This window comes from Triticum dicoccoides, chromosome 4B, assembly GCF_002162155.2.
Source record: "Triticum dicoccoides isolate Atlit2015 ecotype Zavitan chromosome 4B, WEW_v2.0, whole genome shotgun sequence".
Lineage (NCBI taxonomy): Eukaryota > Viridiplantae > Streptophyta > Magnoliopsida > Poales > Poaceae > Triticum > Triticum dicoccoides.
Window position 1 is genome coordinate 70,920,597 of NC_041387.1, and position 13,476 is coordinate 70,934,072.

Here is a 13,476-nt window from a genome sequence, read left to right on the forward strand (position 1 = left end):
GGGGGGGTATCATTAGTAACGTAATCGCAACAATGATTCGTAGGGGGGTGTACAGCAGACTTAAAACGAAGGTCGTCGTACACCCACAAACTTGGCACTCGATGTTTTTTGAGTAGGTTCAGTTGCAACCTTGGCTCGCTGAGTCATTTGACTTGATCATAGGCTCCCTAAGTAGATAGGAGGGGTACATTGGTCGACTAGTCCATGGTGGACTAGAAAGAGAGGGAGTCCATAGCTTATGGTGGACCAGATGTCTCATCCCTCCACCATGGTGGGCTTCTCTCATCTCGCGCCTTCCTTCCTTTACCTTTTCTTTTTATGTTCTCTTTTCTTATGACTTGTTGACTCGTGCTGGTTGCTTGGACTTTCGTTGACTTGACTTAACATTGACAATTTGCCACATAAATGCCATGTGGGATTAGGTGGGGCACTGGGCAGGTTTAACTATTTCCACAACAAGAAACATATGACAATTGAGAGCACCTATTTTTTCTGGAAAATGTTCCAGTGATCTTTGTTGTCAAAGTCTCATGATTCAAATTATGGCCACAACTTTTATTTGAGTTTGTCAAGAGGACAAAGGGAAATGATATTTTGTTCAGCAGAACTGAATCTGTAGGATGCTGACATTATATATTTCATTCTGATGCTTTGTTTAAATGTAGGATTGTCTAGTCTTTTAAATTGAATGAGTTACTTGAAAGGCTGAAAGCTATGGAATTATCTCTTCATAAACAATACTCCCTCCGATCCATATATTTAGTGTTAGATACATCCGCATCTAGACAAATCTAACACAATATGGATCGGAGGGAGTATGTACAATTTTGCAATGTGTGGCAATGCCTAAGCCTATAATTCACTGCTCAACGTTTGGCCCAACTGTTCTTTGTCCTTCATTTGTTGGTCATTTTACCTGAACTTGTAAACTTCAGTGTGTAACTTAACAAAACTAAAAAGCACTATCCAATTTATATCCATGATGAAAGACTTTGTAGTCGCACTTTGTTTTGTACAAAACATTAGATTTCTTTCTTTATGTTGACACCAAACTATCTTTTCAGGTACGGGGCATGAAATTCAGCAAAGATGTGAGAAATCAATTAAGTCAAATTATTCAAAAAATTGCTAAAGGTCAGTTTTCTACTTGTTATATGTTCTGTTTCTCAAAATTCATGACGAAGTACCCCTTAAAAACCGCTACTCTGTTTCTCCTATACTGAGACGTCTCTCTTGTAGAGCTGCTTTTTATATAAAGAACGTGTATTGCTTCACTTTTGATTCCTAAGAATTACCTTAAATTTGTGCGGCAAAGCTGAAGAGTGAAGACTAATGTTATAGAGGTTCATATGCTCTTAGGTTTTTTGCCTTCAGAATCACGTGCACCCATTTTTGGTTTCGATACTTGTGTTCCGAAAAAATCATACATGTATAAGGGCATTCCCAATGTTATTCCAGCATCAGCTGTATCTAAACCATGCAACGCTGGGTTGGAGCTGAGGTGGCGGGACAATTAATGAAGAAAGAGATGAAAGTTATATCTAACATGCAGATTGTATCCTGTTCCAAACTCCAATGACATGTGGGAACTCATTTTCACACAAGCAATCAGTACATCTGTCATTGAGGATTTAGTATTTCAGCTTGTATCATGATGTGGAACTAATAGATAGAAGTAGAACAACTTAGATACCACCACTCCCTAACATGTCTCAACATATGCCTTTTCAGAATTTGTGAAAAAATAAGTATTACAGAAGATGTGTTTAATCCTTTTACTCCCTCCGATCCATATTACTTGTCGCATCTTTAGTAATATGGATCAGAGGGGGTATCTTTTTTTCCTGGCAGTGCACTTGTGATGTTCTTGCCAACAAAAATTTGCGCATGTTCACCCCTCGAAAGTAAAATGTATACATGTTCAACATGTATTTTTTCTTCTCTAAGTGTACAAGTACTCAAGAAAATTGTGTCATATGATCTTAAGAGCAGAAAATTCCAGTTAGTGGATGGTTGATGCTCTCTGTAATATTGAATAATCCTTTCAGATCGTGTTGTGAAAATTCTTCTTTATAGGGTATTTTTAGGCTGTATTTTGTCTAATTTTAATTTGAAGGTAAATATAATGACATAGCAACTAAACAGAATAGCAAATTTTGTTTCTTCAAATAGCACGGCAGATTTTGACCTTGTATGTAGATAACTAGCCTTTGTTGCCTAATGGCAGTATATTTTGTTGTCCTTGAGTTAAGGCTTCCTATTGTTGAAATGTAAGCAGAACATGTCAAATTATTAATGTATTTGGTGTCTCATGTTGAAATTTCAGCACAAGTCAAATAATCATAATTTATGCACAAAAAGGAGATATTGTGACAGCCACACCATCTTGTTCGTATCAGTTCAAAATATCATGTACATTGCTCTCCCCGAGATTGCTGGAAACTGTTTGGAGTATTTTTTTCCTTCAGTTTTTCTTCTTTCAAGCTCGTGTTTTGGAAACCTTGAATCATCTCCAAAATTCATGTATTTATTTAATTGAAGAACTACAAAATACTATAATCTATTCTGGCTGGCATGTTGCAGTCCTGGAGTTGGCCACATTTTCTGGAAATTGGCTCAATTTGACTGAATTTTGTAAGAAAACTTTCTTTGTAAAATTCAGGTCCAACAGATTTGCAAGCAAGGAGAGGACGGAAGAGTGACCCTGAGTACAGAAAATTGAGAAGAGCACTTTGCGTAGGATATGGCAACCAGTTAGCTGAGAGGATGATTCATCATAATGGTTACCATACGGTTGGGTACAGGACACAACTTGTGCAGGTATAACCTTGGTAATCTGTCTGTTAGATTCAGTTAGTTTGGAATGCTAGGGACTAAAAAGTAAGGAAGACTGAAACCTGTAGTACATGCAGAAACTAATGCCTCTGTGTTCAAATCCTTTATACTTGCAGAGATTACTTTGTAAAATCAGCAAACCGTAAGCGGGTTTTCTAAAGCTGTGATCTACCATTTAACTCCTTTAGACCATTTAAATCCACCACCACTGAATCGTTTTGTTCATTAAAATTTAGAATAGGATAGTGGAATCAAAGGTAATAATTAGTATGTCTCATTTGTGCCTGTCTTGACTTTCCTTTGGAATTAGTGGAACTGCCAGTTGCTACTTGATGAAGTTCATAGTTATTTCTCAGCAATGCTTAATATGTTTATTCTAGGGGACATAGAGTTTGTTGTTTGTGCCATTTGGAAACCGTAGATATGACATGCCGAATATTATTTGTGAAGAACAGTTGTGTCATGCAACAAGAATTCTAATTCATTGACATATTTAACCTCCTCTTGTGGAACTGTACCTTTGTGTTGTTTACCACACCTGTAGTCTGCTAATTTAATTGTGCAACTCCACTGGCACATTTCTATGTACACATTTTTTGCAGGTGCATCCATCTTCTGTACTTGAAGGTGATGAATACGGGAAACTGCCTGTGTATGTCGTCTACCACGAACTAATAAATACTACCCGCCCTTTCATGAGAAATGTTTGTGGGGTCGAGCAGACTTGGGTTAAACCAATCTTGAAGAAGCTTGAGAAACTGAACATAAACAAATTAAGGTATGAAAGCCATGTATCTGAAATGGTGATCATTCTGGTGTCATTGATACAATGCTAGCTAGACAAGTAACCTTGAGCGTCTTGTTGCAGCGGCGGTTCAAGTGCGTTGATAGATTCCGAACCTCTAGAGGAGAAGCAACCAGGCTCGCCAACAAAAGCTGCAGCTGCTAAGCAATCTGACGTGGACAGTAAAATCCAGGCAGCACGAGAGCGCTACCTTGCGCGAAAAGGCAAGAAGTGACATATTAGTGATCTTCCAGTAGTATGATTATTTTGAAGAGAGCGAAGCATGCATAGAGCACATGAACATGAAAAGAGTAAACACATTTGGAACTGAGCTCATAGTCTGATGTATACTAACCAATGCCACAGAACAACCTAAGATCTTCCCCGTCCAATGCCTTGTGGTGGTTCCGTGATGTACCTTGCTCAGTTTGCGCTTAGATGTGGAGCTTAAAGCCCCAAAATTACCTCCGGTCATTCAAGATGTTCATAATTTCGCATTTGGGGCACCTGCGATTCTGGACATTAGAGTGCACTAACGCTTGTCGATGTAGTGGTGCACTAGGTCGCCGAAATGTGCATCTAAGAGTCCTAGATATTTTTTTACAGAAAGTGACTTACAAGCTGACGTGGACTATTTTTATGGACCGCAATAGCCAGCGAACGTTTGCTTGGGAGGACGGCAATTGTGAATGTTTTCCATGGCAAGTTTAGTTCTATCGGGGTGGCAATTTCTGGAAAGAAGAAAAAATTTGGCAGGATTCTCTATCTCCTACCGCATAAAGTTAACACAAGAACCTTGTGCTTCCATGCCACCCCCCTCCTAGAAAAGGTTCACCAGTTATCATTTTTTTTTTATTGAAAATTAGGGAGAAGCAGGCCCACCCTAATTATGTAGATACTATTATTATCTATAAGTCTGGCAATAGAAAATTGGCAAGAACTTTGACATGCAATTTGATGATAAGCAATCGTTAAGACTTAATAAGTTAGGATTTGGGTTGTTGGTATTCCAAAGGTTGGACTACGCAACTACTCTTATTCACAAGTTGCAAAAAAAGGATAATCACAACTGTAATAAACCTAAGTCTAAACAATGACCTATTGAGAGGGACATGGATTTGACTTGATAAAATAACATGGATGGTTGAATCAGCACAGAAGTCTTTTCTTTTTCCGGTAAATGTAGGGCAGTTCTTTTCAGAAAATGCATTACGGTGCCATACACACCCCCATATGAAAGTAGCATAAAAAAATATCAGAAGATTTCAAAAATTCCTGAAATTTTAGGATATGAAACCTGAGTGCCCGTTGTACATTTGTGTTCATTTTCGTGGGAATGGGTGCCTGTGGTATATGTGGCGTAGGAATTATGGTTCGACATACAGTGGCGGAGCCAGGAATTAAAGATCAGGGGGCCAAATGACTCAATCTTTCTATAACAGGGGTCAAACAATACTATTTTATGCATTTTTGTTTAAATTCTACATTGTTCATGTACAAACTAGCAGCAAATCGGAAATCATAGGGGGGGCCATGGCCCCTGTTGGTCCCCCTGACTCTGCCATTGCCGACATATGTTACATTCATGAGGACGTCCTCCAGGGCCTTCACCACAAGTTTTTTCTACACATATGAATTTTTTTGTCCTTTTTACTGGTATTACCACGGGCACCCATTCCCCACGAAACTGAACATGTGTGTACAACGGGCACCCAAGTTTCATATCCCGAAATTCCATATTTTTTATATTTTTATATTTTAATGTTATATTTATATAGAGGTGTGTGGCACCCGAGAGCCACAAATCCTCTTCCAGTTCTTTCGGGCTTATTTAGGCCTATAGAAATAAGTTGCCTAGTAGGCTTCTAAAATTTTAAGTTGGCTTTTAAAACAAGCTGGGTAAGGGACAACCTATTTCCACAACACCAAAAAAGCCACAAAAAATTGGCTGTAGAAGTCTTTCAACTCAATTAAAACGCTAGATAACTAGGTTGATTGTGATGATACCTTAACTTGGTCAAAATCCTATGGGATAGATAGAGTACATTAGAAATTATTTTTCCACCGGTGAAATGCACATACTTTACATATAACTAAGACAGACGGGCCTATACGTAATTTAGGTCACAAGTAATATAGTCCTATACTAATTTGTTGCAAGAGTAAATTTCCATGGATATATATTTTTATTTGAAAAACTTCAAAATGCAGTTTCTTAAACAGCTCTTTTGGCACCCCATATTTGGATCGGAATTCGCGGAATTCAATTGCGAATTCCGACACCAACACATTTCAGAAGTCCTTTCCTTTTCTCCTTTTTTGCAATTATACAATTCCATTCCAGAAGTCTGAAACGGCTGGTAAACGAAAACCCGGCCAGCAAGCCGTCATTCTCCAAATTCGCCTGCCCCGCCCCGACGCTCTAATTTGGCAGGAACCCTAAACCCACCGAGCTCATCTCCCCAGCGCCGCCGCCCGGGGAACCCACCAAGCTCATCTCCCCGGCGACCTCCCTCCACCACCAGGACCTCCCCGACCCCACGCACCGCCGCCGGCGAGGGTGACCACGCGAAGCAGTCGGCGCCTACACCGTCTGTCTCCGGCTGTGCAGCCCAACAAGACCGCCACAGCCCACAGAACCCCAGGAGGCCGGGTGGCATAAACCCTAGGAAACTCGCGGCTCTCCCCTCTCACCCGACAGAGCACGCCGCGACCCGCCGACCACGAGAATGAGCGCGGAGACCGATGCGACGGCGGCCGGCGGGCTCGCGGGGGAGATGGAGGTCGAGGCGTACCGCCGCCTCTTCCCCCTCGCGTTCCTCGAGCGTCACCTCCGCGAGTCCGTCCGGCCTGACGCCCGCCGCCTCGCCGAAGCCCGCCCCACCACCGTCGCGCTCGGCGCCGTCTCCTCCGCTCACGGCTCTGCCCTCGTCCGCCTCGGTGACACCGTAAGCTCCCCTTTCACTTTCACGACCTTTATACGGTTCCCATTGCCACATTGGCGTTGCGCGCCACCTGTTTGACGAAATGCCTCCCATCGCCGCAGGCCATGCTCGCGTCGATCAAGCTTGAGGTGATGTCGCCCCCCGCCGAGACACCAGACCAAGGATCAGTCGGTTCGTGTGGCCTTGCTCTTCCTTTAGTTGCTGCTGGTGCTCTAGTTCTGTACAGTTTGGCTAACACTTTGTTTCCACAGCTGTGGAGTTTCACATGCCGCCTATCTGCTCCCCGCTTGTAAGACCAGGACGGCCAGCAGAGGCTGCGCCAGTCATATCCAAGGCCCTGGAGGACGTCCTCATGAGGTTTTTGTTGTGGCTTGCATTTCTTGCGTATCTTTACCTTGCTGACATAAGGGATGAATGTATTACTGTGATTCTGCTTTCTGCAATTCGTTATGGTGTGGTTTAGATAGTGGGATATGATTTTACTTATGTTGGTTCATTCGTCCACATCAAATAAGGATGTCGCCCCTACAAGAGCACTGTTTGAAATATTCATATGATTCTCTTTTACCACCGATGTAAATGGGTCGTTTCAGATATATTCACCACAGATTATTTATGTCAATTGAAGTCTCAGGGGTGTGATTTTACATTTCTTTCACTGCATTAAATTCAATTGATTATTTGATTGTTTCAAATGCAAGTTCTAGGATAGATATTATTGTGCTTGCTGCTCTGGGAGATTTAAGTTTGGTTGATAGATGATCACACAAATTTTCTACCTACGGTGCTGTAACCTGTCTTTTCTCATATATGGCACTGAAATTAATTTACTTTATCCTATTTTGTAGCTCTGGGATGTTAAATTTGAAGGAGCTCTGTTTGATCAGTGGGAAGGCTTCGTGGGTAGCATACCTGGTAATACAACTTTGATTTTGCTACTGTGATCGCCGGTATTCATTTATTCATAGAATCAAAGTATATCCCTGACCAGTCATCTTTAGAAGTCATCAGGACAAAATTCATGTGATAGCGATAAGTCGAATAAGAATGAGAAAGGCCTCCACCCTTGGTGCCTATCCAAATTTCGAAGTTTCACTGAGGATTGACGCTTTCAGTAGCGCTCCTCAATGGAGTATGATCAGCTCTGCGCAGCAACAAACAAGATAAACAGAACTCTGCACGACAGTTAAAAAATGATAAACAGAACACAGCACAAAGTAAAGTAAAAAAGAGCTTATGCGTAATACCTTTGTCTCTTTGTTACTGTGCTGATGTAGTTAGAATTTGATGATGGTGGTTAATTTTAGCACCTACCTCTACATTACGAGAATTGCTTGTGTAATTTTGTGTTCATGCCTCACATATTCATATGGTAGCACCATATATGTTGTTTCTCTAGATTTCTGCACTGGGCAAGCATGTGTGATGTGTGCTTGTACATTGTACAAACCCAATGACGAAACACAAGTTTGAGATAGCCTTCTGTTAATAAGTTTGCCAAAGAGATATGTGCTTCTTTCGTTTCTTGACACCTCTATTTTGCAGGATGTCTATTGTTTGAATGCTGATGGATCTTTGTTTGATGCTGCACTGATCTCAGTGGTGGCTGCATTTACACATTGTATGTTTAATTTACTTTCACTCTCTTAATTGATTTGATAACCTTCCACTATTTGTTTGACCTATCTTTAATTGGAAACATTAGCACTGGTATTCTGCTGGTGGTTACTTAATGACGTATGAACTGTAATGATTCAATCTTCTCTTTCCATAATTTTTATATTGCATCTTGTAGTTAACTGAGGAAGTTTGTTTACATGTTACAGTTTTTAATCAGACCTGATCTATATTGGTTGTTTTTACTTCATATGGTTTAGTTTATGAGTTGCAAAGTTTATATAACCTTTTGAAATTTCAAACAACGAGAACCATATATAATAGTATAATACAGTGCGTTAAATCATATTGTGTGTCCCGACTTTCGTTCTAATGCGAGTAAGTTACAATGTCATGACTCATGATTGACTTAGGTTTTTCAACCAAACTGGCACTGAAAGTCTAAATAACCTCCTCATACGGAATAGTGTGGTGGTTTTATTTCATGTTTGGAATAAGTATCTTTTTGCTCCTTGGTTCGGTATATATTTTATGTGAATTTTTTGAATAAACGTGAATGATCTCTTAACTTGATTTATGATAATTGGTTTCTACTGCATTAAGATTATGCCGGGTTTTCAGTATGAGAATACATTTCACTATTTCAGTTCTTAAGAGCACCGGCCTAAAGTTGTGTACACAATTTTATGATACAGATGAACCTGTCAGAGGAAACAATGTTGTATTACTTGGTTACTTTCCTTCAAAGGACTTGTTGTTAACTGGCGATATTTGATTTTTATTCTCACTACATGAAAATCTTGCTTGATTTTTGTTACTTTCCATTATTAATACTATGTTGCGTTCACAGTGGAAATTCCCCTAGTATCTGTTGGTGATGATGGTAGAGTGTTTACTGTTGGAGGCAATGAAGGCAAAAGCAAATATGAATTGGTAAACAGAGAAAAGAGGAAGCTTACTCTTGGTGACATTCCATTTCCTCTCACATGTGCACTTCACAAGGATAGTATTCTAGCGGACCCAACTGCTGAAGAAGAATCAATAATAGAGACGTCTGTGACAGTTGTTCTAGATTCTTCCGGACGCTTAGTGTCAATACAAAAACCTGGAGGTGGAGTGACGTCCATGGCAACAATTAAGGTTTGATTTCCAACCCCTTTCCCCATATATATAAAAGTGGAAATATGTTTTATTCCTGATGTATTAGTAATTTAGTATCCATCCAAGTATGACAACAATTTTAGCTAATTAGTGTTGGTTTTATTTTATCACGATAACTTAATGGATGGAAGGTTCGCAGTGGATGTAATGGAAGAGCTAATTACCTTTTATTTGCGCAGGCGTGCATTGGCTTGGCAAAAGAAAGAGGACAAAAGTTGAAGGAAATACTCACGGACTCCGTTGAAGCAATGGAAGTTGACCAAGCTGAATAAGTCCGTGCAAATAGTTCTAATTCACTGGTTGTACTGGTAGTGACATAGAATTTTGTTGCTTTTAACTGTGGTATTTTTCTAGTGATTAACGTGAAGATATAACAATTTGTACCCTTGCATATGACTTCTTGTTAGTGACGCCATAATTTTTATTTGAGAACGTTTTCTTTTCTTTCCCAGTAGCTCTTCTACTTCATTTTCCGTATTTGTGTGCACCCATTGTTCAGTGGTGGTTATCTTTGGTTTTGTATTTTTCGTTTTGATTTATTGGTGGTCTAATTTTGTTTTCTCGAGGAATGCCAATCTACTTCATTTCAGCGAAAACATGGAGAAAATGTTTAGAGTCAGAAGCATTATGTCAAACTACACAGAAGCAGAAGCATGATACATGTTGAGTGCCGACTACATTGATCTAACATATCATCCGAGAATTATCGATGTAACAACACTTGATATTTGACCAATGTTTATTCTTGCGATCAATAATTACCAACACGCAAATACCCGCTTGTAAGTGCCACGAGAAAGCCTTAGATCACAAGTGAGCTCAATGAAATACAATCTTCCACGAAACCTGTCTACTAGGTTTAAGTAAACCAGAAACTCCACTGGAACAGCGGGGGAGCCGCCAAATCAATCAAGCGGCCTTCTTTTTCTTCGACTTCATCATCACAAGACCGATGAATATACTTAGGAACGAAAGAAGCACTACACCGGCAAACACAGGGATGAAGATGGCGTATTCTTGAGGTAGAAAGTATTGGTGGACAAAATGATCATCGTCAACAAATGGCTAGGTGGGAAAAAAGAAATAAAATCACCATCAATACATAATCACAGAAACATACTCCCTCCGTTCCTAAATATTTGTCTTTCTAGAGATTTCAACAAATGACTACATACGGAGCAAAATGAGTGAATCTACACTCTAAAATATGTCTATATACATCCGTATGTGGTAGTCCATTTGAAATCTCTAAAAAGACAAATATTTAGGAACGGAGGGAGTATATTAGATATGAAGCATGTAATGCCCAGAAGTTACTAACCAAGATTATGACCCAGAAAGTGTAGTAGGTAAAGATGGATAAACTCGTCATGGTCAACACAAGACCGACCGCCTTGTCACCCATTTCCATTTCTTCAGAGCTTATAGGAACCTAATCTTGATTTGAGATACAAAAATGGGCTTCCTGCATATAGATGAATGCAAACACGGTGAGTATCCAAATAACTTCACACGGTAAGGTTCATAAAATGGAGTGCCATGATAGTGAAACTACATCAAAATAAATACTACATGATAATGCCAAAAGTCCTGATGTACTAAGAGGTGCAACATGGTAATGTAATCAACCTGAGCAACCACTCCACCGCTAAAGCAACAAACTACAGTAGAAGAAAAATCATCAACTATATATCTAGTGTAAGCATTAACTGCGATTGTGCCATGCCCAATGCCATATTATACTTTTGGCCTACATTTAGGCGAAATATTTCTGCATTGTCATATTCTGCTGAACTTTTGATAACTAATGGACATAATGCTAGGTACATCTCATATTGGAAATAAAACTACTGGACAACTCAGCCTGAATTCAATAAGCAAGCAACCAGCAAGCATTACATTTCAATGTTGCAACAAGTAAAATTTGCTCACTGAATTCCTAAGCACCAACCAAATAGTGTTCAGGGTGTCACATATCATTCGGGACAACCGAAATACAGAGCTATTATTTTCAGGGTGGTGAATAAGCAACAAAGTCATGAAGTCAACAAGTATGCAGATAAAACATCTCCACCACCACTGTCAGTCCTGCAAACTTCTCATATGAGCTACATGATGAACACAAAAACCTTGTGCAATGAAACTGTTTTGATGCTTACATATATTCAGTATACCAAGAAAAAGCTGCTAACAGAACACCTTTCATCAACTAGATCATGCTTTGTCATGGGCAGTGGTGCTACTACAACAACTAAGATTTTATTGTCTCTTGTTCAAGAATATAAGAATTCTCTAACAACATGGAGTCATATCACACACAATGCATCTAGGAGATACTGCAAAAGGCAAATCATCATTTGTTTTTTGAAAGCAAGGTAATTCATCCTTTGTTGAATTACAATAATGTGCTAGATTTCACTGTTGATGGTAACCACTGTTAAGCTTGCATGATGGCATTACATTTTTTTCCTGCATTTAAATACTCCTACGGAGGATACATTTCAATCCTTTTGCTTCTCTCGACTTTAAGTCTGAACACCTCAGTATATGCACCAAGTTCAAGGAAGAGAAACAATATGTGGTAAACAAAGCAGAACAGAAATTAATTTACAACAAACTGAATTCTACTCTTTCTTTGATAGGAGAGAGTTCGCTAGCTGACTTGCTAGTTTCCACATTTTTAAAAGCAAAGACAATTGGAACTGATTTTTTAGATCTGTGAAGTTGGATGGACAGCCTTATGTCTGTTGTCACAGAAATTAACTAAAAAATGTTTTATGTGCACTGCTCATTATTGTGGCTAAACAGATCATGTCCTCGACCCTTGCTCCCAATTGGCCCCTGCTAATCACACGAGAGAGAGAGAGAGAGATCAGGCCCCAGCAATCAGAGAAGAGCCTCGTGCTCTGGCCCTAGCCACCGCCGCCGCCGCCGCGAGCGCACACAGCCAGCTCATGCTCTGCCTCGTTCTCAGGCCCAAGACACGCACATCACAACGCCGCCCGGTCGCGCGCATCGGGACGCCGCCCCGAGCCTGACCTAGCCCGCGCGAATCGCTCTTACGCCGCCCCCGCAGCGCCGTTCCAGCAGAGGCGAGAGAAGTGAGGAGAGAGGGGAAAAGGGACAGAGGGGACACGCACCTACGCCCTGCCGCAGCCGTCGCCCTTCAACCGCCGTCGCCGGAGCCCACGATCTAGCCGACGCCGCACGGGACAGAGGAACGAGGGATGGAGAGAAACCAAACAGTGAAACTTTGCCTGGAGTCCGATCACAAACGTCCGTAGAAAATCCAACGGAGCCGGATCCTGCATTTTCTTTGCCATCCATATATTCTTTATAAATCTTTTTTTTAGAAAACTTCAATCTATCCATCTTCAATAGTGGCACTACAACAAACACCAGAAATAATAAAAATTACATGCAGATCCGTAAACCACCTAAGACGATTACAAGCACCGAAGCGAGCCGAAGGCGCGCCTCGTCATCGCCCCTACCTCACCTTAGTATAGCTTTATAAATCTGTTTGGCCTACTTGTCAACCATACAAGTCCTTCTGTCAACTCAGTGTAAAATAAGTCCCTAAAAAACCAGCGTGAAATAAAATTAAAAATTCCATCCAATTACATCTTCCGAATGTGCAACAGACGGATCTAGTGTCAGACGAAGGGCCTTTGAGAGTTTGTGTCACCAAATTTTTTGCTCTCAATTGGTTGGCTGTTGGTACCACGATTTTAAAATCTTCTTCCATGTTGTTTCGCGACATTGTTCTGTTTCTCCAGCTCTTTGAATTGGTGGTAATGGATTGCAAGCCCATATTGCGTTGCATGATGCTCCAGCTGATGCAAGCGATGACTGACTATTGCGGTGTTTAAAGCGTAGGATAATGAGGGTGTTTGCATGTGTCCTTTTTTTTATTGTTGGTTCAGTGCAATTTCAATCTTCGGTGAATAGTGTATAAGTGGAAGAAGAAGAAGGCTAGTGTCACAACCCTAGTTGTTGGTAATGTTCTAGAGTAGCTAAGCATAACATGCATCATGTTTAAATTCAAATGAATTTGAAACCGAGGGATTTTCAATGCCTCCTAATTTAATTAAAAGGGTTAAAACCCAAAAATTTCTTCAACGAACCGAAAAT

General features: G+C 40.4%; 3 protein-coding genes across 3 annotated transcripts in view; 2 read left to right on the forward strand and 1 right to left on the reverse strand.

Annotated features, from left to right (window-relative positions):
- The window catches only part of LOC119295079 (probable pre-mRNA-splicing factor ATP-dependent RNA helicase DEAH4), a 13,203-nt gene extending 9,110 nt beyond the window's left edge, over positions 1-4,093 (forward strand). Inside the window, exons 13-16 of the mRNA XM_037573409.1 lie at positions 1,065-1,134; positions 2,663-2,820; positions 3,438-3,613; positions 3,704-4,093. Coding sequence (XP_037429306.1) covers positions 1,065-1,134; positions 2,663-2,820; positions 3,438-3,613; positions 3,704-3,854 — 555 coding nt within the window. The 3' untranslated portion in view covers positions 3,855-4,093. The remainder of the gene's footprint in view (positions 1-1,064; positions 1,135-2,662; positions 2,821-3,437; positions 3,614-3,703) is intronic.
- Positions 4,094-5,999: 1,906 nt separating this feature from the next.
- Positions 6,000-9,793, forward strand: LOC119295080 (exosome complex component RRP43-like). The gene is made up of 7 exons (XM_037573410.1): positions 6,000-6,567; positions 6,666-6,735; positions 6,816-6,921; positions 7,413-7,479; positions 8,110-8,185; positions 9,032-9,321; positions 9,522-9,793. The coding sequence occupies exons 1-7, from the start codon at positions 6,349-6,351 to the stop codon at positions 9,612-9,614; spliced, it is 921 nt and encodes a 306-aa protein (XP_037429307.1). The 5' UTR covers positions 6,000-6,348; the 3' UTR covers positions 9,615-9,793.
- A 177-nt stretch (positions 9,794-9,970) lies between these two features.
- LOC119295081 (dolichol-phosphate mannose synthase subunit 2-like) lies at positions 9,971-12,628 on the reverse strand. The gene is made up of 3 exons (XM_037573411.1): positions 12,483-12,628; positions 10,664-10,807; positions 9,971-10,407 (listed from the first exon to the last, which is right to left on the reverse strand). Exons 2-3 carry the CDS (start codon positions 10,751-10,753, stop codon positions 10,252-10,254), a joined length of 246 nt encoding a protein of 81 aa, XP_037429308.1. The 5' UTR covers positions 10,754-10,807; positions 12,483-12,628; the 3' UTR covers positions 9,971-10,251.
- Between the last annotated feature and the right edge of the window lie 848 nt (positions 12,629-13,476).

Bases quoted from the DNA above. Each gene is read 5' to 3' on its own strand.
- LOC119295080 (XM_037573410.1), top strand. From the start codon at position 6,349: ATGAGCGCGGAGACCGATGCGACGGCGGCCGGCGGGCTCGCGGGGGAG. The intron at 6,736-6,815 runs GTTCGTGTGGCC...TTGTTTCCACAG, and splicing joins ACCAGACCAAGGATCAGTCG to CTGTGGAGTTTCACATGCCG. The intron at 6,922-7,412 runs GTTTTTGTTGTG...CCTATTTTGTAG, and splicing joins CTGGAGGACGTCCTCATGAG to CTCTGGGATGTTAAATTTGA.
- LOC119295081 (XM_037573411.1), bottom strand. From the start codon at position 10,753: ATGGAAATGGGTGACAAGGCGGTCGGTCTTGTGTTGACCATGACGAGT. The intron at 10,408-10,663 runs GTTAGTAACTTC...TTTCCCACCTAG, and splicing joins CTTTCTGGGTCATAATCTTG to CCATTTGTTGACGATGATCA.